The sequence below is a fragment of the Chenopodium quinoa genome, unplaced genomic scaffold (genome assembly GCF_001683475.1).
Source record: "Chenopodium quinoa cultivar QQ74 unplaced genomic scaffold, ASM168347v1, whole genome shotgun sequence".
In the NCBI taxonomy this organism is placed as follows: Eukaryota; Viridiplantae; Streptophyta; class Magnoliopsida; order Caryophyllales; family Amaranthaceae; genus Chenopodium; species Chenopodium quinoa.
Window position 1 is genome coordinate 1,790,965 of NW_018743878.1, and position 26,728 is coordinate 1,817,692.

At 38.8% G+C, this 26,728-nt stretch overlaps 1 protein-coding gene and 1 long non-coding RNA gene across 2 annotated transcripts; one reads left to right on the top strand and one right to left on the bottom strand.

Moving 5' to 3' along the window:
- The first annotated feature begins 15,045 nt into the window (after window positions 1–15,045).
- Window positions 15,046–16,112, top strand: LOC110686569. Its single transcript, XR_002504244.1, has 2 exons — window positions 15,046–15,685; window positions 15,909–16,112. It is a non-coding gene; the product is annotated as an uncharacterized LOC110686569 (long non-coding RNA).
- Window positions 16,113–18,710: 2,598 nt separating this feature from the next.
- Window positions 18,711–26,522, bottom strand: LOC110686570 (probable carboxylesterase 11). The gene is made up of 2 exons (XM_021863182.1): window positions 25,282–26,522; window positions 18,711–19,659 (listed from the first exon to the last, which is right to left on the bottom strand). The coding sequence occupies exons 1-2, from the start codon at window positions 26,163–26,165 to the stop codon at window positions 19,122–19,124; spliced, it is 1,422 nt and encodes a 473-aa protein (XP_021718874.1). The 5' UTR covers window positions 26,166–26,522; the 3' UTR covers window positions 18,711–19,121.
- Window positions 26,523–26,728: the final 206 nt, after the last annotated feature.

The following is a 26,728-nucleotide window of genomic DNA, read 5'->3' on the forward strand; positions in this document are numbered from 1 at the left end:
GGCCGGAATCCGCATGTGCAAGGCGGCTGGGGCAAGAAAGATAGACGCCTGCTCTGATTCACAATTGATAGTGAGTCAGTATAATGGCGAACATGAAGCCACCCATCCGGCCATGATCAAGTATTTGCAGGCAGTACGACAAGCAGTCGGATCTCTTGAAGAGTTTCATCTGACTCAGGTGCCTAGGTCTGAAAATAATCAGGCGGATGCTCTTTCAAAGCTGGCCTCTTCAGCCTCCTGTGATACTCCAAGAACCGTCTTCTAGGAAGTTATGTAGAAGAGAAGTATTGAAGAAGATCCTATTGGGGTTCTGGATCGAAGTTCAACCTGGATGGAACCAATCAGGGCATACTTATGAGACGGCACCTTGCCGGATGATCATTACCAGGCGGCCTTACTGAAAAAGCGAGCGTCCAGTTTTGAGATGATAAAAGGGGAACTCTACAAGAGAGGGTACCTTCAACCTTTCTTGAAATGTGTTACCCCAGAGAAAGGGTGAGAAGTCTTAGAAGATCTGCACTCTGGATACTGCGCCTCTCATGTAGGCGGCAGGTCGCTTGCTCAACGAGCAAGGCGGCAGGGTTATTTCTGGCCTACCTTAGAAGCAGACGCAATGGAGATGGTGAAAAAATGTGACAAGTGTCAAAGGTTTGGCAAATTAATTCACCGTCCGGCTACTGATCTCACTACCATCCATAGCCCAATACTGTTTGCTAAGTGGGGTATGGATATCCTTGGTTTCTATATACCTGCTACAGGCAGCAAGAAGTACATACTTGTTGCAGTAGACTACTTCACCAAATGGGTAGAGGCAGAGGCTGTTAGGGGAAACAAGACAAAGGATGTGATCTCATTCATCTGGAAAAATGTCATCACTCGGTTTGGGGTGCCCATGTCTATGGTTTTTTATAATGGTCCCCAATTTGAGACGCATGTTCTCAAATATTGGCTGGGAGACCAAGGCATCTCACACTACTTTGCATCAGTTGGCCGTCCTCAAGCAAACGGCCAAGTATAAGCTTTGGACAAGATCATCTCAGACGGACTTAAGAAGAAGATTGAACGAGCAGGCGGCCTATGGGCAGATGAACTACCACATGTTCTCTGGGCCATTAGGACGACTGAAAAAGGGTCGACTGGAGAAACTCCATTCCTCCTAGCTTATGGTGCAGAAGCTGTTCTCCCAATTGAACACTATGAGCCGACTCTTCGGGTAATGTTGTATGACGAAGAGGCAAACTGGGAGTCCATGCGCCTAGCATTAGACTTACTCCCAGAAAATAGGGGTAATGCAACCCTGAGCCATGAAATCTACCGCCTCAGAATGACAAGGTCATACAATAAAAGAGTGTATAGACGTCCACTCAAAGTGACTGACTTTGTTCTAAGAAAAATGGAAGCAGTCGGTAGGGCTAATGAGTCAGGCAAGTTAACTCCCAACTGGGAAGGACCCTACCTAATTTATGAAGAGGTTCGAGACCGTACCTACCGCCTGGAAACACCAGATGGCCAACCCTTGCCTCGAACCTAGAATGTAGATAATCTCAAAAAGTATTATTTTTGAATGATGTAAATAGCCGAGAGCTACTAATAAAAGTTTACTATTTCACTTCATCTATTTTGTACTAAGAGGGGCATGCCAACTGGTAAAACAGTCAGCTACTCTCCATACTTTTCAAATACGCATTCAATTAAGAGGGGCATGCCGCCTGTACCTATACAGTCGGCTACTCTCCCATCCTTAGTTCACCATGAGCTACCTAAGGCCTATGGCCGAAATGATCAGACCAGGCGCCTAGCCAACTGATCCAACTTTTAAAAACTAATCCGACCTGTCCCAACATTATAGCAGGCGTCCGGCGGCATCCATTCGGATGAAATTAGTCGCAGATAGAAGCTCCCTTTTAGGTGGAACATTGTTCTATAAACTAATTACACGGCACCTATACGACTATCCACATAGACAACCACGTAGCCGTTTTTTAGATAAGGATAACTCTATCACTGATCCAACGAGTGTTAGCAGTTAACATCCGCGTTGGATAACCGACTGTATTACTTGGGATAAGTACAGCCGGTACCTCTTTAGTTAATAGCCAACCAACAAAATTGGTGAACCAAGGGGTCCAGCCGGCCTGCGCCGCTTGGTACCTCTACTACTCAAGCATAAAAATGACGAGTGAGTAACCCCAAAGATTACCCATAATCACTCTCTCATACTTAGCCAGGATTCAAAAGGTATGACGAGTCCGCCTGCCTAAAGGCAAACCAGAGCTCTCGTATCCCGGCCCTGCTAAGGTGATTTATTTTCAAACCAAACATGTTTGAAAAGCTGGTTCACAGGTCGACTACTTTTTGGCAAGCAAGGACTCAAGAACTATTTCTATTTTCACTAACAGGTGGACTAGTTATAAGTAGCCTATTCCTTTATAACTCGTTTCAAGTTAAACAAACCTAACGTATTACCTAAAAAATGGTCGACTGATTACCTAACCTGGAACTAAGACAATCAGGCGTCCAGGGGCATAGGCAGCCCTTACATTGTACCTGTTCGCAACTATTGGCTTACAAAACAGTCAGTATGACATGCAAGCAAATATCAAGGATCCTCGACATTTAGCAAAAAAAATTCGAAAACAAAGCAAATTTCGAAATTCAATAACCAAGGACGACCAAAAAGATGGTCGCTGAATTCATATAAACAGCCGGCCATAAAGACCGGTAAAATATTCAAGACCCCGGCCCCCCGGCCGGGTAAAGAGATACAAAAATGAACGGCACGCAGGCCAAAGAAAAGTTAAAGATATAAAAGCTTTAAGATTGAGGCAGGGTTTCAGTATTGGCTGCCGCCTGATCAGCAAGGGACGCCTGGTTCTGAGAGGCATCCTTCTTACTTGTCTCGGCATCAGGGACAACTTCCTTAGATGCATCTGCCACAATCGGCCGCAGGGCCACCTCCTCCACTTCCTCTTCTGAACTGGACTCGGCCGCCTCGTCCTCCTCAACCGCCTGCCTCATGATCTGTTGGTTGTACTTTTCAGTACAAGCGTTGAATTTTTTTCTCCCAGGCGGCATAGTGAGCTTTTGGGAAGAGGGTTGTCCAAGTCATCCTCATAATTTGGGCCGAGTCCTCCATCATGGCTTGAGCTAAAGCCATAATTTCAGCCTCGGCCTTCGCATTAAGATCTTTTAGATGGTCGCCTCTTGGTTCTCCAGGCGCTCCTTGAGTGTATTAAGAGACATCTGCAGACCTTCAGCCTTGTAGGCAATGTTTTTAAGGGGCCGCAGCTCATCGTTGAGGCTCTTGACCTTTGCCTCCAGCTCATTCCGGATGGTAGAAGTGGCCTGCGCCTGATAATAAAGAATATCAGTTGTCAAAATTTCATTTTGGGAATCTGAAACATTGCCTTATCAACGTCAGAGGCGGCCATAGCTTTAGCAGCCTTTACCTTTTTGTTCTTGGCGTTGATCGGCCTCCGGAGGCCGTGTACTCGCAGTATGGTCTGGAAAAAGGGAAAACAGGCGTCATATTTAAGAATAACAGGCGGCACGAAAAGTCAGCACTTGAAAAACATTCCAATTTTACCTCAGAAAGGAGACCCATGAAGTCGTCTAGGTCAAGGGTGCCGACCCCCTTGACCGCATCCTTCTCCTCTTGAGGGACGGCCTTAATCATGAACTTGGCCATTTGAACCAAGTCCGGTTCTGAAGGGCCGCCTGCATCAAAAACAAAGAAAAATATAAGAAACATGAAAGGGAATGATGAAGAAATAAGCAAGTCTAGCAGAGCAGGCTATACTTCTCAGCGGCCGAGTGAGAACAAGTGGTGGGTTCCCCACACTTTGTGGGGTGACCGGCTGCTTGTCAGCCGACTGTTTCCTGGAAGATCTAGGCGTACTCCCACAAGTCGTATTCCAAACCTTTGAGTCCGGTTGGTGGGAGGATGAGGGTTTGGAAGTGTCCGCCTGCGAAAAAGACGAGTGGTCAATACTTATTAAAAACAACTTTTCAAGACAAGGGCTAAGGCTTGAAACTTACAATGGGCGTCTCCTTGGCAAGAGAATCAGTAGAGGTCCGCTTCTGTTGCATAATAGAGGCTCGCAGCATAGCAAGCGCATTTTGGATGCAGAGATTTGATCCATAGCTTCAGCTACAAAACAAGAACCATAAGAGTTAGAAAAAAATTTGAAAACAAATCAAAAGAGGGGTGCATATATTCAAGTGGTCGGCTACCTTTGGAGGACCGACTGCTAAGACCGCAAGCAGCCAGGAAAAACTCGTCATAGAGCCATTGAAACTCTGGGACGCAGTTTAGGGGCACCTGCTCTCGTACCCCAGTAGTAGAGTTTGCCCTAGTCTCTATTTTAAAAAGCCCTCGGTCCAGGATCTCTTCCCTGGCCTTGAGGGGAACAAGCGGCATGCTGCGACCGCCTGCTAGAAGAGGCGGATCCTTGTTCCACCTATTGTAGCGTTTGTTCAGCAGACGCTCGGGGTTGGAAATGATGAGGAAGGTGTTTCTCCAATCCTTCCATTTATTTTCTTTGCCCTGAGTCATAAGATAGCCCTTATGACTTGTTCTTTGGTACCAGCAGGTACCGCTTGCCTTGGGGGTCCGGCTGAGGTAGTTCATATGGGCGAACGCCTCAAAATTAGGCTCCGCCCCGTGCATTTCACATCCGGCTACATAGCCAAGGATGTTGAACCATGAGTTCGGGGCTAATTGCCAAAGCCCCACTTCGTATCCATCAAGGATTTGCTGAACGGCCAGATGCAAGGGAAATCGTAATCCAGCTTTGATGGCCACCTCGTAACATCCAAAACAGGCGTCCCCATAGCTGGAACCCTCGGGCCAGACGACTGTGTCCTCGCCATCCGGCACAAATACTTGATAATCCGGAGCCATCGTATGGTCCGAAAGAAAGGTGTCTATTCGCTCTTTCATGGCCTTGATCCGGCCCTTGGGTACATGACAGTAATAAAGAGTGTTCAACTCCCTATGAGAAGCGGATGACTCCGACCAGGCCTCTCCTTTTTCAGCCGCATGAGAAGCTCTTGCCTCATGCAAGCGAGCATGCCTCTCCTCTGAGCTTATGGATAGGCGCCTTGACAAGCTAGAGCCAGACTCGCTGTCAGAAGAGTCCGACTCCTCCCCACTCCCTGAGAGGGCCGACCCCTCTTCTTCTTTGGGGGTCGTCTGCTGACTGGCTAGGTCAACAGTAAAGTGAGAAGGAGCTACCTTAGCTCCCTCCTCAGAGCTCTCGGCTAAAGGGCCGCCTTGGGTCCCTGCGGTATCAGGCGGCTGGTTCGATGTTTCACTAATCAGAACCCGGAAAGAGGAGCCATCAGAGTTTTCTATTCTCTTGGTTTTCTTTGTTCATGCCATACTGTCCTGCATAGATACAAAGACAGTTGGATTCCGGGACTTGCGCAAAGTTTGAAGAACCGCAGGGCAGTCGGCACCCCTAGTCCTAGACTCAGCCGTCCCCGGTGACCGGCTGATTGCTAACCTAGGCCGTGCCGGATGCTTTTGAGGTCTCATTTTCAAAAAGAAATAAAGTGTAAAAGCAAAAAAAGTAAAGGAACAGACGGTTACCTGAAACTTAAGTTCTGAAGATCTTGATGAAGTAGGCGCCTAGTAAAACAGTCGTCCTGGCAGGTCAGAAGTTGCAAAGTGTCAGAGCTCAAGTTCAGGGGTCCGAGAGTTCTCTTGAAAAAGTTCGCAAATGTGAACAAAAGACTTGGTCAACATGCCTTTATATAGGGCAAAAGAGAATGCGGAGAGTCGCCTCTAAATTCAAAAAATGAGCGGGAAAAATGCTCAGCCCGTCAAAGGGCGACACTTGTAGCAGGTCGTCGCCTGTTACAGGCCGACACTTGTCACAGGTGACATGTGAACAGTCACGTGCCACCTGTGAGGGGCAAATGATTAGGGGATTTTTCCCTACCAATCACCGTCAGACAAGTGGACCAATCAGGTTTTGCCATGTGTCAGCTACGTGGGCCAATAGGAGCCTGCCACGTGTTAGCGTGAATCTGTCCACCAAGGACCAGTTGTGTCACGACACGTGTCCTCCCCCATGCCAAATGGGAAAGTCGGCCACCTAGGCCCACAGTCTTGTGGAAGCCCAATCAGCCCTAGGTTGACCTAAACCTAGGACTGGCACGCATCCCAAGACATATAAATATTCCAATTAATCCTCATTAAAGGGGATTACGCCAATTAATTACTCTCACCTAGAGAAAAAACTTTACCTTTTTCCGCATTTATTACTCCTAAAGCAAGTACTAACTTGATCGTCGGAGGCGGAGCTCCCACCATCCGGAGTCTCCGTTGTTTTGCAGGTACAGGCGCACGGTTCCAGTCTCGGAATTGTAACTCTCCCGCAGGACATCAGAAAACCCTGAAACAATCACCATAACCAATATTTTCTCTTAAAAACCTCAAATTAGTTTTTAGGTCCACCAAAATGGGATCTTCAATGTGTTGCAAAGAGTGTTGAGGTTCAAGTTGAAGGGCATTTGCTCAGGATTGAGCTGGGTGGGAAATTTGTCTCCCAAGTTCCTTCATCCTATATTTCATCTCCTTATTAAAATCATTTATTTCTTCCACTTGCTTCCTCAACATCTCGGCAAGCATCTCCATCAACTCTCCCTCCCCTTTATGTCCCATTAAATTACCCTCACGAAAATGTTCATTAGATACATAGGGGAACTCATTTGGAATCATGTAAGAATAAGAAAAGGTAGAGAGAAGATCATGCATGTGAGTATTTGGAGTAAAGGGAGCATCATTGACATCCGGGAACACATTTGAAGAACATTGAGACAAAGCATGGACATTATCAACATTGGGATGCATCACAATTAGCAAACAAGGGAGAGGGATTTCCATCATAAGGGCCATAAGAATCATCATTAGAGTTCATACAAGAGCAAGAAAAATTATGAGAATTAGAATAATTCTCTTGCTTAAAACTATCCCTAGCAAACCACATAAAGAAATCCCAAGCCTCATCCAAATATTTGGCTCGAAATTCACCATCGAACATGTTTTCAATCACTTCCCCTTGTGTACTCATTCAAGCCCCAATAAATGACCTCACAAGCCTCCCATAAGGAACAACCATGGCAATTATAGAATTCTTCAAACCTATTAAAATAAACCCAAAAGGGTTCGTATTCAAATTGAGGCAAAGAAGAACAAGACATCTCATTTTGGACAAATTGATTCATAACTCAATGAAGATAAACAAATAGCAACCAAACAAGAAAGCTCAAGTGTTATAAACAAACAAAAACAAAAACAAAAAGAAAACAACCAAATGAATTTACACAAAGGCCTAGACTCAATAAGGTAATGACACGATAATGGAAGTCGTTCCCCGGCAACGGCGCCATTTTGATGAAGGATTATTTTAGGTCATTGGATTTTAAAACAACTTCAATCAAACAAAGATTTATAATACCTAAACCTAACACTAAATAAGAGTCTAATAAAAATTCAAGGGTCGATCCACGGAGAACGGCTAATCACCACAATCACCACCAACAACTAAGCTAGGCCAAAAAGGGGAAAGAAAAGATAACTAACACTAGAAGGCTAGACTAGACAAAGATAAAAGCTAAAATGCTAAGGAGATGGGTACGTATAAGCTTCACTCAAGCAAGCATAGGTATAAAATTTGAATGATCACAAACTATGTATATATAAATGCCAAATTAAGGTCCAATCTAGCCACCTATCGGGGTTAATTGGTTTCTCCTAACATAGCCTCTATGCTATTAGAACCATATGCTAGAAGGTATAATCAAGCATAATCGACAACAATGTATCTAGCAAGGTCCACTATCGCATCATCAAGCATCAAGTCACCTTCAATTCACAAACAACATGCATTTTGGAAGCAAATTGAAGACTATCAAACATACAAAGACTTTAATCATAATCAAACCAAATTCTACAACTAGAACATGCCCAAGCTTCAATAATACCATCCCCAAAACCTTAGCAAAAGAGATTACTCACAGAGAAGAGAAGGTAAGAATTTCTTATTGATTGATATTTGAAGCTTCTAATGCAATTGCCACTCTTAAATCTTCATCATCTTCAATCTCTCATTGAAAAATCCTCACTTTCTTTCTCTAAACTACTCTAATCCAAAGCTAAACCTAGAGAGAGACGCTCTCCTAAAACTAGAAAATGAAATTTGGAAAAAGGTTCTTTAAAATAGGAGGCTTGACCCCCTTTTATAGTTTTCCGAAGAAAACAACAAAAGTTGAATAAAATAGGATCAAAACCCGCAGTGGCGTGCCCGCACAACAAGGCTGCGCGCCCGCGTCAGTTGAGGCCGCGCCCACGGAAATCAGGGTCTGTAAACAAGGTGGCAAGGGTTGCTCCCGTGACGGCAGGTCCACACTCGCGGTGAAAGCGCTCCAAGGCCGCGGCTACTTACTACCTCATTTCGGCCTTATTTGCCTTGATTGCGCGCCCACTCCCAAGATGTGAACTACCGCGCCACGAAAGCTGGCACTGCACCACGATGAACCTTGTTGCAACACGGTAGCAACTGCTACACCACGGCAGTGATTGTCGCACCATGGTGGATGTGGCGTGCCGCGGCAGCCACTGCTGTGCCATATTGCTACTATTGATGCGCTGGATTGCTGCTGCTTGGCTGCTTGGTGCGAGGCTTGTGGCTGGCCTTGTGCTGGCTGCTGCGAGGGCTCTTGAGTGAGGAGTATGCGAGGAGTAGCTTGGGCAGGTGAAGGTGCTTGCCAAGCAACCTTGCATTGACTTTTAACTTGGTTTGCTTGCTCTCTAACTTCTCGAACTCAGTTTCGTTGACTTTTAAAGCTCGTGTTAGGCTTCCTCCTTGACATTTGAGCCTCGAAAAATCCCGAGACACCTAAAAAACAAGTCAAACAAAATGAAAAGCGAGAGATTAACTAAGAAATGCGTAAAATGATAAGAAAACAACTAAAAGCACGCATTTATCTAAACTCACACACAAGCATGCAAAGCAAGAATTATTTCATGAAAACAAGACTAAAAAGGCTAAAAACGAGCATAAAGTAAAGAAGAAATCTACCCTACGAAATGGCAGTCATCAAGCTAGCCTTTCAGTTGTGTACTTCATTGTTGATTGCGTTACTCGGATTGAAACGGCCACAACTTGTGTCCTAGGAGGCTTCTTGGGGCATTAACCAATAGTTGGAAAGATTTTCAAGTCTAGTTTCCAACGGAGCTTAAATCACTCTAATCCGATCTATAAAACTTCAATTTCGATCGAGAGTGGACATGGATCAGTTTTACTACTTTGTAAACCATCGTTTTACTTCGTTTCTAACTCAAATTTATTTTCAAAAAGTGTATAACGACTCTTGTGATATGCTATCTTCATTTCCCATGTATAAAATCCTCAAAGTCAACATCCAAGAGCATAAATCCCTTCAATCAACGAACTCGATCCTCAAACTTTCCATCCAAATATCATAATCAACTTTAAATACTTCTAAAGAATCCAAATGATTATGAAATCACCTAAAACATTAAGAAAACACAAAAGAAGCATAATAGAGAAATAAATGGTAGCTTATGCAGACACGACTCTAAAAACGACCAAAAAGATTAAGAAAAGCTATAAAACTAGCATGACGTGCTAAAAATTGTATATAAATAAAATTCATCAGATAGCCTTTCTATATAAAAATACTACCTTGGGGGTGTACACTTAGAGAGGAAACCTGGAATAAAGGAATTGATTTTGAATACATTGAAATCAATGTTGTAATCTTGTGATTTTAGAATAAATGAATTTGGATCTGCTGGAATAATTGAGTTTGGAAAAGAATTTTATATTTTGAAAGGATAAATTTAATCATGGATTTTGTATTGGAAATTTACAAAGCATGTGTAATTAATAAAAATGAGTTACTTATCTTGCATTTAAATGTACTTAGTTTATTTGCTAACCCATACTTTCTATTTTAGTTTGGTTCGTCCTGCTTGCCATATTTGGTAAGGAATCGTGATTTTAGGTGTGGAATCAATGTGCGCATTGGGGATCACAATATTGATTTGTAGGGTTATTTTAGGTACTTTAAGAGGAATTTCACGAATTATATGCATACACACCTAAATAGGATTTCATGCATATACAAATAAAAGATCGCATAATAGTTCAAAATTAACCTTTGATGCATGAATTCGGGCTTGTTTAGTTCATATTATTTTTGCTTATGTGGTATGATCTAACCTGGCCTAATCTGATCTGATCCGATTGTGTGATTTGACCAAACTTTAACTGTATGTGTACAATAATCTATAAAGAAAAAATACATCAAGTAGGGTCTTGTTACATTCAGAATAATGTGTATTTTATTAAAATGTAATTTTCATAATTATTTTCATTATGAAATTAAAGATATTTAGCGATAAAAAATCACACATAAAACGATAATTTGATCTGAACTTATTTTTTCTGATCTGATTAGAACTTATTTTTTCAGAACTGAACTTATTTTTTCTGAAATTAGTAAAAATAAATTGAACTAAACAAGACCTTACTCTCTGCAGCTTTCTTCTCTAAAGAATATAAAGAGCCTCATAATGTGATCCTATTTTCGAGCCACCAACTTGAATTAATACTCCACCAATGCTAGTTATACGGGAGAACCTTCCACACTTTATTGGATTTGAAAACCGGTTTTGAGTACCTAAAATAATATAATCCCATTAGATTAATTAGGTTAGGTTCTTTATCTCATTCCCCCTCTTGGCCGGCCACCCTAAGGCCCACTTTATGCCTTGGGTTTCTTTATTGATTCAAACCTAATGTGTGACCTTGTAAGATCCGTTTCGAGGGACTTTGGGTTTATTTCTTTCTAACCCAAAAGTCTATGGCGTTCTCTAGCAAGACATAAAGATGACCCAAATAAACGAATTATTAATATACTTAGTAATTGCACTAGAGTCGAGAACACAATTCCTTCATCACTACAAGAAAAATACCTTTCCGTAGCGATTATTTTAACATTTCGTATCTATTGTAATTGCTACAAAAAAAAATTCCCGCAGATGGTTATTCGATACAATATATGTCGTTCCCATAGCCTTTAATAGTGTTTTTCGCTTTCCCTAGGGTTATCCTTATTAATCGATACGGAAAACAACATTTAACATATGATCTATACAAGATTCGAACATGCAACCTCAAGCTTTAATATTAAATGTTTATCCAATATGACATATTTTATGTTCACTTTGTCAAACAAAATTTTAAAATCTAATGTAAAAAAGGCTTTCTGTATCGATTTTTGGGTTTTAGTGGCGACTGTAAACGATACGCTCTTCCATAATTTTATAAATGTACATAAAAATGGTGAATTAATATTATTATTATTTTCGTATTAGTTTCATATGGGTTTACTACATCGATTGTAAAATAATACGAATTCCACTACTATTTCACAAACATATGTGCATTGTAGCGAATGTAAAATCGTTACGAAATAATCGCTACAAAAAGACAATTTTCTTGTAGTGCATGATTCATATACGTAGTAAATAAAGTATTTTTCTAAGTATTTTCTTTATTCATGTTGATCACTCAATGATAATGGTTTGATTTTAGTTAATAATTATGTTAGAGAATTTTCCACTGTTAATTTTAGTAAGTTAGAATTTTTGAATATAGCCTTAAGTAATCACGTAGCGATACGCCTAAGCTTCTCTCTACAGTATTTCATATGTATTATTCTACTGTATTCTTAGAGAGGAATATAGGGGTGTTACAAAATGATAGCAATTTTCCGGGTCTTAAAAAAAGGTTAAAATTGGAAAATTAAAATTGATGGGTAGACTTATGAGGACATATAAAATAAAAATTTCATAAATTATTTTACAACTAATACTATATTTTCTTTCTAATCTCTCTAGCTCTTTGATATATTATAAATTTTCAATAGAAGATAAATCTATAACTAATACTAAAATAGCAACCGCTGAAATCATTCTATACTAAAATTAAACACATGTCATGTTATCATTAAAAAAAATCCCTCCAAAACTATAAATGATGTCATCAATTATATTTTTATTTTACTTTATTAAAATTCTGATCGATTATATTATTAGAGCACCCACAATGGTGGGCATTATTTTTGCTCATGGGCATTTTGGTGAGCAAGCTTGTGAGAAATTGGGTTACAATGGGCTTAATATTAGTTGCCCATGGGCATGTGTAAAAATGCTCAAGACTTGGGCAGAAATTCATGTGAATAGTTATTTGGTGGGCCCCACATGTAGCTGATTAAAATAAAAAAATTGGGTGGAGAAGGCATTAAAATGGTGCGTTTGATGTTGCACGCAAGAAGAAGCAAGATCAAAACGGTGCGTTTTAATCTGGGGTGTCTGAATAAAAAAATTAAAAAAGTGTCCTAACACGTGGCAGACCAAGGGCGAATCCTAGAGCGCCACGTGGTAGGTGCAGGAAGCTGGCCAATAGGAAAATTCTAGCTGTTGGCAACGGTAATATTGTTTGTAATTTAATTTCTGAAATAAATATTTATTTAAAAAAAAATTACCAACGGTCATAAAATTTAATTCTCTATAAATAGACATGCATTTTACTATATTTTAGTATAATTTCATGAATACCATAAATCCTTCTTGCTTTTTAATTTTCCTATTATTCCTAAATTATAGTTATTGTTGCTGTCTTTAACCAAAATTCAGGTAAATTAATTTTTTTATTAGCTAAATTCAGTTAGTAATTAATATTGTTAATTACATTTTTTTTAAAAAAATTAAAAATGTAGTATTATGGTATATGCAATTTTTTGGGTAATGTATTAAGGTATTGCAAGTATTTATTTATTTATATTTAGGAAATTGGTGTTGTTTTGTTCATATATTAAATAATTCGAATTTAATGTAATATTATGGTATTGGGAATTTTGTGGGTAATGTTATTTTCGTTTTGTAAATGCTTAATTACAATATTTTTGTTAATTTATATGAGTTTGATTTAATTTTTAAGTAGTTAATTATGTCAAATTATATTACTGGATACTTTTTATTTTTTTTGGATTGTTGAACTCTTTAATTTTTTATCGTGGTTGCTGTATTTTTTTATAAAGTTTGTGGTATTATGTTCAACTGATTTTTATTTTTTTTGGTCATTATAAATTGTTGTTTAAATTTTTAGTTACAATTGTTGCAAGTAGATTAATTTTTGTTCATATGTTGTCAATGTGAGGTTAATTTAATAAATGTATTCTAATATGGGTATTAAAAAAAGTTGTAAATATTAGCTTAATTTATATGTTTAATTACTAATTTTTTTTTATTAATTTATATGTTTTTTTTCCTGTGATGCAGATTATTTCAATGGATCCAAACAACCCAAATTTTCGTCAACAATTTTCCGGTTTTAGTGATGATTTCATAACTAATCTCGAGTTTCAAATGTTCTTGCAAAGAATGGGAAATACGTCTCTGCATCCACCTCCACAACATGAGACAGCTACTCAATTCCCCTACGAAAACAATGAAAATGAAGCACGTACGCCTGTAACTGATGTTGGTAGCAACAACCAATTCGATGATAGTCAGGATGAAGACGTACCGAAGACGCCACAATATCCTCCACAAGCTCCTAGAATGCAAGCCAACCAGGTTGTTGCACGAGCGACTCGTGTTTGGTCTGTTGCGGAAGATGAAGCTTTGATTGGGTTGTATTTACAAATTAGGGAAGACGCTATTTTAGGTACGAATCAGAAAGCTTCTGACCTATGGCGCAATGTCCACGCTACCTATCAAAGGGCACAGGCGGAGAAACCGAATGTACTTCCGCCTAGACCTATGAAGAGTTTGTCATCGCACTGGAGAAAGCTAGCAGCAGACACACTACAGTGGATATATTGTTATGATGAAGCGGGTAGACTTCCCGAGGGAGGTAGTGGGTATAACGAAGCTGATCGAGTGAAAAGTGCATCTAAGTTGTTTCATTTGGCCACCGGTCACAATTTTACTTTTCCTCAGCTCACGCAGTTCAAATGCTCAATCAAGATCCAAAATGGAGGCCAAAGTTGAGATGGGCCTTGTCAAAGGAGGAAAGAAAAGTTGTGTGTGATGTAGAGGAGGAAGGAAGTGGTGGTAGTGATAAGAGGTCGAGGGATGATGTTGAAGGTGATGATACACCTGCCGATGGTTTTTCATCTGGAGGATTACGTCGGCCCGATGGTGTGAAGAATCAAAGACCAAACGTAAAGGAAAAGCCGTAGATACGGACAGCAGTTCTTCTGACCTTAGCGAACGGATTAAGGTGTTCTCTACAATTCAAGAAGAGAAGATTAAAATGGAGAAAGAAAAGGAGCTGAGGAAAAGAGAGGAACTTGATATTCTGAAGATGAAAACCATGTTCGATATGCTACAAACTCTGAAGAACTCGCCTACGCCACTCACTCCTCAAGAAGAGGCGTACAAGAATATTCTGCTAAATAAATTAGGAGGTTTATAAACATGTCCTTGGTCTGAGTTAGTATTAGTCAAGTATTTAATTATGCGTAGTTTATTTAAGTGTGTTTAATTAAGCATATTGTAATCTTTTATTTCAGTATTTTTGTTTTATGTCCTTGTAGAATTACAATGTAGTGTGTAAACTTGTATTCTGATTTTCCAATATTGAATTACAAGTTGGCTTCATTTTAGTCATGGAGTAATCACTTCTATCTTTAATCATGTCATTGAGTAGTCACTTCTCTATTATCATCATTTATATCATGGAGTAGTCACTTTAATCATGTCAGTGAGTAGTCACTTTAATCATGTCAGTGAGTAGTCACTTTTTTTGATTGATTTACTCTCCTTGTAAAGTCACTTCTGTCGTTGCTTTTTCTGATAACCTATTATGCTTAATCCATGGCTGAAAATTTGATACCTTTACTTGGTGTGGTCAATTATATTAGTGACCACATACTCATTTGTCACATTTCTTTATATACAGTGAGCAGGAAACCTTTCCATAACCAGAAACACATCAACTCATAAACTTCTATCTTTAATAATTCAAAATGTATTCCAGACCATCATCCAGTTCAAGTTCATCTTCTTCAAATAATGAAGAATATGATGAACTCGTTGATGCATTGTTCTCATTCTTGCCCCCAACCACTAGTAGAATAAACTAAATTGGAAGCCATAAATTGGAAGCGGTTATTGAATTCCGCTTCCAAAAAACCAATTTAAAAAAAATTAAAAAAAAAATACAAATGGGAAGCGGGGTGAACCGCTCCCAAATATTATAATTAGAAGTGGTTTAAACATGAACCGCTCCCCATTTTCCAAATAAAATCGGGCTACCAATAATAAATTCACGCCTTCATCTTCTCTCTCCTCATTCCCCTAATTTCTCACGCCTTTCATCTCTCTCCATCCCCTTATCTCTGCTCTCTGCTCTCTCCTCTCTCCTCTCTCCTCTCTCTCCATCTCCTTCTCCTCTCTCCATCTCCTTTGGCCACGACAACCACTGCACCCCATCAACACAGCAACACCGAGCAACATCACCGGGCACCAGCGAGCAACAACCACCGAACAACAACGAGCAACCCACCGAGAAAAAGCGAGCAACCCACCGAGCAACAACGCCACGCCAACAACAACAACACCGACAACGCAATTTCAGTAAGAATTCAGATCTAGTTTAATTTTTTTTCAAAATTTATCCTCAAATTTTATGTTTGATTGCCTTGAATCGGTTCGATTTATGGTTTATTTGCAATTATTGAGTTGAAATTTGGTTAGGGTTCGTAAATTAGTTGATGGGTTAATGAATTTGTTTCAATTATGCTTCAATTTTTTTGCATAATGAGTAAATTTGTTGAGATTTGTTTCAATTCTATGTCAGATGCGTTGGTGGCGTTAGATGGGTGGTGGCTTCAGATGCGTGGTGGTGGCTGAATTACAGATGCGTGGTGGTGGAAATACGTAGTATATATTTTCATACTTATGTAATTTTTTTTCTGAATTATAAATGTAATTTTTTGGACGAATTATAAATGTAATATTACAACTTATTAATGGAAATACGTAGTATATATTTTCATACTTATGTTTTATTTTTATTTATTTTTATCAATTTTCCTTCGTTCTATTAGCCTGGATGCCCTGTTCGTTGGGTTGAAGAAAGGTTTTGGTGAAATTTTTTTATTTTTTTTAGAGCTATAATGGGAAGCGGTTCAGGCATCAAACCACTTCCCATTCCCTCAAATTGGAAGCGGTTTGAATCGCTTCCCATTTAAAGTTGCTATGGGAAGCCCCCCAAACCGAAGCGGTTCAAAATCGCTTCCAATTAGGGGGTTTGAACCGCTTCCAATTTAGTTTATTCTACTAGTGAACTTTCCTGATGCCCCACACACAATCTCAATCCCCTACGAAAACACATAGAGGGGATACGAACAAAAGAGATAGGGAAATGGGACATGCTAGGTTGTTTAATGATTATTTTTCAGATAACCCTGTGTCGACACCAACCAATTCAGAAGAAGATTTCGGATGCAACGACCTCTGTTTGAGCGTATTATGAACAAGGTTGTAGAAGGGGATGTTTACTTCCAGCAGCGTAGGGATGTAGCTGGAAGGTTAGGCTTATCTCCTCTGCAAAAATGCACAACCGCAATAAGAATGTTAGCCTACGGCTTGGCTGCAGACGCTGTTGATGAATATGTTTGAATCAGTCAGTCAACCGCTTGAGTTGCCCTTCAACGTTTTTATGCCGGGGTCATTCAGCAGTTCGGCACCGAGTACCTACGCAATCCTACAACTACCGATTTGGCCCGAATACTGCTTCAAAATGAATTGCGTGCTTTTCCAGGGATGATTGGCAGCATTGATTGCACATTTGCATGCACTAGGAATGGAAGAATTGTCCAACGGCTTGGAAAGCGCAGTACGCCGGCAGAAATAAAAAAGCAACGCTAATACTGGAAGCCATTGCGGATCAAGATTTATGGATATGGCATTCATTTTTTGGTATTCCATGATCTTGTAATGATCTTAATGTGTCGTACCGTTCCCCAGTGTTCGATAAGGTTCTTCATGGACGAGCTCCTCTGGTAAAATTCACGGTTAACAACCACGAATACAACATGGCATATTACTTAACCGACGACATTTATCCAAAGTGGGCAACTTTTATTCAAGGTATCACGCACCCTCAAGTTTAGAAGGATAAATTGTTCGCTGACCACCAGGCTGCTGCTCGGAAGGACGTTGAAAGAGCATTTAGCGTTCCTGCAAGCTCGATTTGCAATATTACGAAAATCGTCACTGCCGTACGTTGAGGACATACTACGTGACATAATGAAAGCATGTATCATTATGCACAACATGATTGTTGAAGATAAGCGGCACAACTACACTCGAGCCGAAGTTCTTAGAAGCTTCTACGAAGAAAATCAACAACATTTAACAACAACATCAACGTCTACAACGCCACCGTTTGAATTCAACGTAGGCCGACCTACCAACTTTGACTTTATCTCATTTCTCACAACGAAAAGCTTCCCTCCGTGATAGAGAAATTCATGTATCTCTGAAAAGTGATTTAGTCGAACATATTTGGTTACAATACGGGCCAACTAATTAGGAAAAAATTAGCACGACTTAAAAAAGGCCAACTAATATGGCCTAACTACTTTTCCGTACGCAGTCGTGTATTTTTTTAATTGTTTTGTTTATTTTATTCGTCAAGTTTAATTACGCATGACGTTCCCAATGTAATCGGTTTTTAGTACTGTACCGCTTTTAAAATAAATAATAACATTTACGAAATTTTAGCGTTTTGTTAAAATTATTTCATCTAACGTACATAATCTAACGACATATTTTACCGATAAAAACGACACAAATAAAAAAATTTAGTTAAAAAAATTTAGACTAGTTTTAATTTATTTGGAGTAATATTGTAAAACATAAATGAAATTAATAAATAAAGAAGTGTTGTGTAGGAGAGAGAAAGTAATGGTGGGGTATTGAAAAAGTAAGAGAAAGAGAGTGGTGGGCAAACATTATTTTTGCTCACCATTGGGAGAGAAATTGTGAAAAAGAGTTGCTCATGGGCAAAAACTGATTTGTTGAGAGAGAAAGTGGGTAGAGAGAGATTGAGCAAGCATTATTTTTGCCCACCATTGGGAGAGGTCTAACCATTACAACATATTCTCATCGGAACAATAAAGTATAAAATTCATATGAAGATACACTCTTAGTAATTCTACCGTTAAATAAGAACAACGAATGGCACATTTAAATTACACAGAACTGCTCTTGATTTACAACTTTATAAATAGATGTTGCCGGAGTCACATTCAACAATGGTGTATTTCGCCGGGAGTTTACTAGTGACCACTGTAATTGATGTGTCCATGATAAAAGGAAAGTTTTTAATTTTGACGCCAATGGCCTTTGCTCAGGAATCACGCTTAGAAACTCAGCAGGCGGAAAAAGGCCAAAATATATCCCGTCTTTGCCTTCTATATTGCCACTCATTTGAGATTTTAAATTTATGACATGTCGCAATCTCAGGCCTCATTTATGTGGAGCAATTAAACGTGTACAATAACGAGTATAAACTCTAGATGGAGCAATTATTTAAGGATTGTGGATTATATAATCAATTCCTCCCCAAACTCAAAAGCTCAAATATAGGCGTGTCATCAAAAGAATATCATTTCAATATCAAGAAGCATAGGTAACGATTTCATTTCATATCCGTACATGATTACAGCATAATGCAGGAGAATTTTTTCACAAAACCGTCACCAATTGGTGACCGTCAGTTGGTAAGTGCAAATTACAAGTAGCTAAATTCTACACCGCAAAGCCCTATATTACAGCCAAAAACAAATGAAATAAAATTAAAAAAATACCACACCATATAGACTAGTATTGACTCTATGGTAAGAGAGAAAATTTCCCTTTGATGCCAATTCTGACTGATACAGCAGCTTCAACTCTATGATTTGACGTCGAAGGACAAGGACAAGGAAAAGGACGAGTACGAGGAGAGCACAAGCACAGAGCTATGGACAGCAATCTTAAAAAGTCCATATGAATTTGGTACTCAATAAGAGAATTCATGACCACGAATTGAGATGTACTTCTTAACCCAGATGGCAATATCTTCAGCACAAGCCTGGGCTTGAGGGGTCTTCAGAAGCATGTCAAGGGTTGCAAATTCATGGACTGCATCTTTGTATTCCAGAACCGGGGCATCCACATTAACTCTTCGCAACTCCTCTGAGTAGGCAATGGCCCGGTCTCTCATCCAATCATGTTCTGCCACTACAGTCAGTGTCGGAGGCATAAGTTTTAATGGAGGTCCTCTATTTGGAATCAAAGGATTCGCGGCAGGGTGGTCTAAGCTGAACTCATTTTCTGGCAGGAAGAGCTTCCATGCGAGCACACACATAGGCTTATCATAGAAGTATGAATTGGCCAACTTTATCTCTGAATGTGTAGGGACGCTGCCGATAAAGAATGGGTACATTAACACCTGTGCTACAACCTTAACAGGGTCGAGCAGCTTCCCAGATTCAACAGCTTTCCTAGCCACATAGTCCGAAATGTTTGCCCCACAACTAACACCAAGTAGAACACATCTGATGAACAAGTATTTGTATCAGTACTATAAACCTCAAGTTAGATAAATAATTGCAGCATGATCAATTTAGAAACATATATACCCACTCCTTTCCCAAAAAGAAATGAGACTTCGTTCTATAAAAATTATTTAGAGATAATGCAGATAAAGTACAAGAAATAAAGCCAAGATAAACAGCTAAAGTACAACTATAACTAAAACGATGATATGTATATTAATTTATTTTTTAAATGAGAACTTCGGTTGAGATTATCCTCGCACTTTAATCCAAAAATCTAGCCAATATGTTTAAAGAACTTTCATATGCAAGTTAGTGGCAGCCGCCATGTGATTTGAACTACTCTTAAAACCTAAAGTACCCAGTGTTGGAGACCCTCAACACTGGTCCAACACTCAGACATGGGTGGGATACTTCAGTATCCTAAATTTACTGAAAAAATTCACAAAATAGCATTATAATTGGTCACGTACCCATGTGAAAGACCAGTACTCAAGTCTAAGCAACATAGGCGTCAAGTCTAGAGGACAAGCTTAGCAATGTCTTTCTTCCAAACATGCAGAAAGAGAAAATAAAAAAATAAAAATAAATCTTCTAGCACATTTGACACCAATCTAATCAATTAAACAAAACCTAAAAGAAACCAACAACCTTTCAATACAAACTTTAGAAGAAATTTGTAGTTGAGGACATCAAGGATATTAAAAAGATAGAACTAATTGCGTTGGTTTGGGAACGTCAGGTGGAGAAGACGAACCAGTAAGGAAAATAGAGATCAAGTCACAGCAAGAGTGCAGAACCAAAGGTGACTTGAATGGAAGGAGTTGAGAAGGATGTGAAAAAATTGGGTTTGCAAGAGCACATGATTGGACATAAGGGAATGAATGGAGCGGATCATGGATAGCGAGTACAAGGTTCATATAAGCAACCTCATCTTTGGGATTAAGGCTCTGATTGTTCCTACAGTTGTTATCACTATTCATGTTCTCAAACTTGATTGTCATTAACAAGAATCAATATTATCACGTAGCATCTTGCTATATTCGTTTCAATTTGTATTTTCATAATATTAACATTTTTAAATTATTATAATTTGAGATTAGAGATATTAATGGTCAAAATAATACAATGGGAACAACGCAAATTGCAAACGGAAAGATCTTAAAAGAACGAAGGGGGTATACATCCAGAACTGCCATCACTACACAAATCCTAGAGAGATAATTACCACTATCAAGAACCGCGGAAATGAAAACCACTGAAATGAGAATTTCTTAATTACAAAAACAGCATGTCTGGAAAAACAATTGGAGAATGCTTCCTAAAAAAAAAAAAAAAGTAAACAATGTCATTCAGCATGTATTGAACCCTTTTCAGATAGCATATTTATTTTTCTCATGCTCTGCTCCATGAACATATATACTACCTCTGTTTTTTTTTTTTTTAGTTGACACGTTTTGACTTTAGCACTATTTACTCACTTCCCTTTGACATGTTTTGTGCTTTATACGAAATGAAAAATATAGTCATGTGGGATCTTGTTAGATTCGTCACGATATATATTTTTAAAATATCAATTTTTTTTATAATTTTTGGTTATTGCCAATTAAAGATATTAATGGTTGAAATTGTGCATTGGCAAATGTGACTAAACAAACGTGTCAACTAAAAAGAAACGGAGGAAGTATAGGGTTAAAAGCATTATGGTTGATGGTTGACGCTTGACGGCAAGCATCTATGCTAAAGCAAATTAAGCGGGGCTAGAGTAAATGAAACAATAGCAAAGCAATTTGCAGATATAAGAGGCATTTATTAATTGTATCATAACAGACCCCTTATACAAAATATACTCAAAACAATCACTGCAACTATGACAATTAAGTGCAAAACAGATAAAATCTACCTAGCAGCATAATAAACTTATAAACTTGAGATTTTCAAACCACTTTTAATGGAATCCATCCAGTTGAAGAGGTAGCAAATACTATATTATTTTTTTCCAGGATATTAAGGCAGTTATTACCATAAAATGTAGCAGCCAATGAATGAGACATGTGATCCACTTTCATGGAGCACTTAACAGATTTTGACAAGTGTAGTAAAGATTTATTATTCTGAATTTATAAGATTTTAGTTATAAATCATCTCTATATAAAGCAGTCATTTGAAAAAAAAGCTACATATACGGTAGATATTAGAATTATGCATGAAGTTAAAATGACATGACAAGGATATGGCATGAACGGCACATGCCAATGTACCCCAAGTTTTGTATTTCAACTTTGAGAAATAATCCTTACTAGATTACATTTTATGCTACAATAAGTACAATTCCAACCCTAAAGACCCTTACAGCTGCAATCTTGTATGAACTTAATTCGTGAGTCAATACGAATTGATGATCGTCACTTGTGAGAATTCACAGCAAGCCATCACAGGCAATTTCCGTAGTAATAACCTCCGGATGCTGTCAACAATCTAGCCTCTTCAGTTCAATGATCTCCTCATTTAGTTCTCTACTTCTCTTCATCCTTTCCCTTCTTTTTCTTTCAGGCAACTACAGAGTACTATGGAGTACAGGGCAGGTGGGCCTGTTCAACTCCTTTTTACTGTAATTTTGTAAATAAAGTTAGGTAGGTCCCCCACCAAATTACAATGAAGTGATTCATGTAACAATGGGACATGTTGGCTATCTATTATTTTTTACCCATACATTAATTCACTATGGGCCTCTTTTTCACTAACATAATGTGCGGCTCTTTTAGAATTTTGAATCACAAAAGGAAAGTATATTATAAAAAATAAAGGAGCACCTGACCTACAAAAGTAAGGCATCTCCACCTTGTGTCTAAGCTCCTGAGGCAGAATTAAGTTATCCACAGGCATCTAACAGGAATATCAAATTAAGCTATGTTCTCTTCACCTTATTCTAGATAATTATTCCCTAATCTTATAAAAATCAAACTAGATCAAAATCAAACTAGACCAGAAAATTCACCAGAACTTATTTCTGTTTTTATTTTGTCGAATACCTATTTGATCTGTATTAAAAATTATAAAAATTGTATATTTGAAATGTACTCAGTCCGAGGAATGTGACCAGCATGGTCATACCCTCATCAAGATGAATGTAAAAAGCATGGTCAAACTTCAGTGAAATATTCAGAGATCAGATCAGAAAAAAGACCAGACCTTATTTTAGGTGACGAGAACATAGCATTAGTTACTGTTCTTTTATGTCTTGATCCTCTGCGATTGTCTCTAATTATATTAATAGTCCAACTAACTGGCTTTCATTCCAGTTGCGACCTTATAAACCCACTAATAACTTCTAAGTCAGTATCTGTAGTCCCAGACGAGGTGTTTAGGGGTGCGTCAGTGATATCAAAGCTTTAGGGTGACAGTGAGCTTTAAAAAACACCCAAACGAGGCCTTACCAAATCTATCCAAACACAACCTCGATATCAAGGAATCACGTGATTTACTTATGCATGGAAAAGATAATATTAAAATTGAATTAGACAGTGAGGGGCTTGAGATTTGTGAGAAGCTGCTTGTGCTTTTGGACAAATTAGACAGCTTCAACAGTATACGGTCCAATAATCTATAAAAGCAGAGGTCAGACTTCAAATTAAGAATTTCATACACCATTAGTAGAAGAGGAGCTTATTTATAGTCTGCTTTTGAAATACAGACCAAAACTACTGTGGTAAAAAAGATAAGAGCAATGTTCAAGAGGAAGGGCAAGGGCGTCCTTCCAAAAGACCATACAAAGGGGAAAAGCCAATATGCTGCCAACTGTACACAGCAAAAGCAGGAACAAAAACATAAATTTAAGTTCTGATTGAGGTATCTCAACGATGAAGTAGGAGTAGAAGCTGCAGAGATAAAAAAAAAATCAGATTTTGATATGGTTACTCCAATACAAGTTAGAAAGGGTTTGGAGATGTCTGGACACTTAAAGAATTGGTCTAAAAGAATTTTCAACAGATAAAATAACGCCGAAAAGTTCCCAATAAATTTTCTATTCTACAGGGAAAATTTATACCTTTATCCTATTTCGCTAATTGCCACATAGGGGTTGAAAGGTACTTCAGTACACCTTTTCACTCTAAAAATAATACGGCCAGCTTCCAATAGTAACTCTAGTATAAAGACAACGACCAACATAACCTTCCTATACCAAATGATGATTCAAGTCATATGTGAAGCAAGTTATAAGCAATGAGATCAGGGGTCTCAACTCTCAAGGGACTGAAGGTATAAAACCAGAAATAAAGAATCGTCAGCAACAGCAAGAAGTCTAAAACTGCAAAACAAGGCAGGCAACAACAACAAAAACCCCGGTGCAGGGGTATCAATTGAACCAGGTTTAATATTGGGATAAACAAGACCTGCAGCCACCTACAGGCTACAGCGGTAAGGTAGTAGCAAGGGATGGCAATGAGTACGGTCTAGTATAACCCGGACCTAGACCCGGAATTTTTCATCCATATCCATACCCAACCTGAACCCTTAGGGTCTAAAGTTTAAAACCCTTACCCAAACCCTATTGGTCTAGCAGGGGTCCAATTTGGGTCCTTTACCTACTTTTTTTTCCCAAGTTTTAATTGTCTATTAATTAGTGTACGATTGTATGTAATGTCATTGCTGACAGTAAGGTTGCTGCTGAATACCGCGGTATTCTAGATAAACTTGGAGTATCAATCGCAATTAGGTAGTTTCCGGGAGCCACCCATTCTTTCCTGGCCAATACCCGCTTGTGAAAAAATTTAAACTAAAACATGAGACCATGACTGATTATTATTCAATTTTGAAACTTCTTTATTTGATATATATTGCACGGTCTACGTATGGGTCTGGGTAGGGTTTGGGTCGGTAGGGCTGGGGTCAAAAAACATTATACCTGGACCCTTACAATACTCGATGCCACCTAGAACCATACTCTACTCGGAAGCATAGGGTCTAAAAAAAGGAAACATACCCATATTTTTGGGTAGGGTCCATCAGAAGGGCTCTAGACCCCTGTCATCTAGAAGAAATTCTTAAAGTAAAGAATATGGAAGAAAGTGTAGGCTTCTTCTGCTGGTAAGCAAACTTCAACGTTTTATGCCTTGTGAAACTTAAGATCATAATAATAAATTGCCAATTACCTTTAGGCTTTACCAATGACTAAGTCTGGTCGAAAATCAAGACCCCTGCAGCACCCTATTTCATGATTTAAAAATAATCTTAATTGTACAATTACTAAATATGTTATAAGCAGGGTTTAGAGGGTACTGCACACATCCTATATATATACAACGAAAGGGTTTAAGACCTGTATTACTTTGATGATTGTAATGGAAGAAATCCTCGTCTTTGAGAGGAATCAAGCAATCACTAAGCTTTGTACATTATCTAAGGTGTGTACATAAGTTAGAATGCCTATGAGATTGCAACACAGAGGTAAACTACAATGACAACCTAATCAATCATCAGGAAGCTAATTGAAATCCTATAATTAGCTCAATGCATCAGACAAGCTAAGTGTGAGATAGTCCCATAATCTAACAATCATAGTAATTGTTGATTAAAAACAGATCAAAGTAAGAGAAGGATTACATACAACAAGAAACTAACCTGGAAGGGTCCGCGTGTGCAGCCAACCAAGGCTCCACCATTGATGCACCAAAAGTATCTGCAACAGTTTGCCGAAGAACATCAGATTTCTTGGTATCGCCACCAGCAGCACCGCTGCCACCAGTGCCTCCACCGCCAACGACACCCCCACCTCTACTGATCAATGATTTGCTACACTCTGCCAAATTTGCCGTTTTAGCAAGCCAATTCAACACCTTCCAACCATCCTCAAAAGCAGCCGGGTAGCGATTCTCCGGCGCTAACCTATACCCAACAGCCAACACAATAACATCACAATACTTCGCAATCCGGCGACAGAAGAAATCATTAGCAACAGAATCACTACTCCCACTAACAAAACCACCCCCATGAAACTGCAACATCACCGGTAATTTCCTCAACTTATCACCCTTACTATGCTCAATCGACGGCAAATAACCTCTATATCCCCCATTTCCACCACCCACATTACCATAACTACTCCTCCTCAACGAATGATCCCCATTACCCAGATCAACAGAAGACGGTCCAAAACTATTCCTCCGATGTAAATTTGATCCAGAATCTTCCACAATCGCATCAACCCTTCTATTAAAAACCCTAGTTTTCGACCTGGGTTCCGACGAAAGAGCCGTCTCAGGAAGGAATATTCGGACGGAAAGAGAGGTAGAAGGATCAATATGTATATCCTTGGTCGCAACACCGTCGGTAAATACTGGATTTGCTGCTACAACCGATTCATCAGGCCGAGTTGTGACGCCAAAATCTTTGTTTAATCTTCCATTTACCGAATCATCCGCCGTATTCTGGAAACGATTCTGAAGGCGGTGTTTCAACAAGAATTTGAAGAAAACGCTGTATAACTTCACCGCTACGCTTGGCATCCTCTTTCACCTCTGATTTTCCACCCTTTCTGTTTGTTGATCTGTTATGGTGTATTTCTTGAAAATCTGAGATTCAATTTTTTTTTTTTTTTTTTTTTTTTTTTGTGATAATCAAATTAAATTCGACCTACATTGAATATTCTTCTGTTTCTGGGGCACTTTGTGGATGATTGAAGATGTCGTCCAAATCACAATCTTGTCAATTTTTTTTTTTTTTTTTTATATTTTAAAATAGTTCCCCCAACCTGTATGTTTCCGTAGTCATATTCGATTATGAATTATGCAACAAACAAAATATTAGTCCCTCCGTCTTAATACATAGTTACTGTTTATGTTTTTTCATGAAATTTAAAAAATAGGAGACAAAAGTAGATTAAATAAATAATAAAAAAACAGTGAAAGGTACAATAAGAGACAAAAGTTAGAAAAAAAAAGAATGAAGTACATAAAATATGTGAAAAGTACAATTAAAGACAAAAGTTGGAGAGAAAAAGTAGAGAAAAGTATAAAGCAAGTGGAAAATTCAAGGGTAATTTAGAAATTACAATGAATAAAGTTAAAAA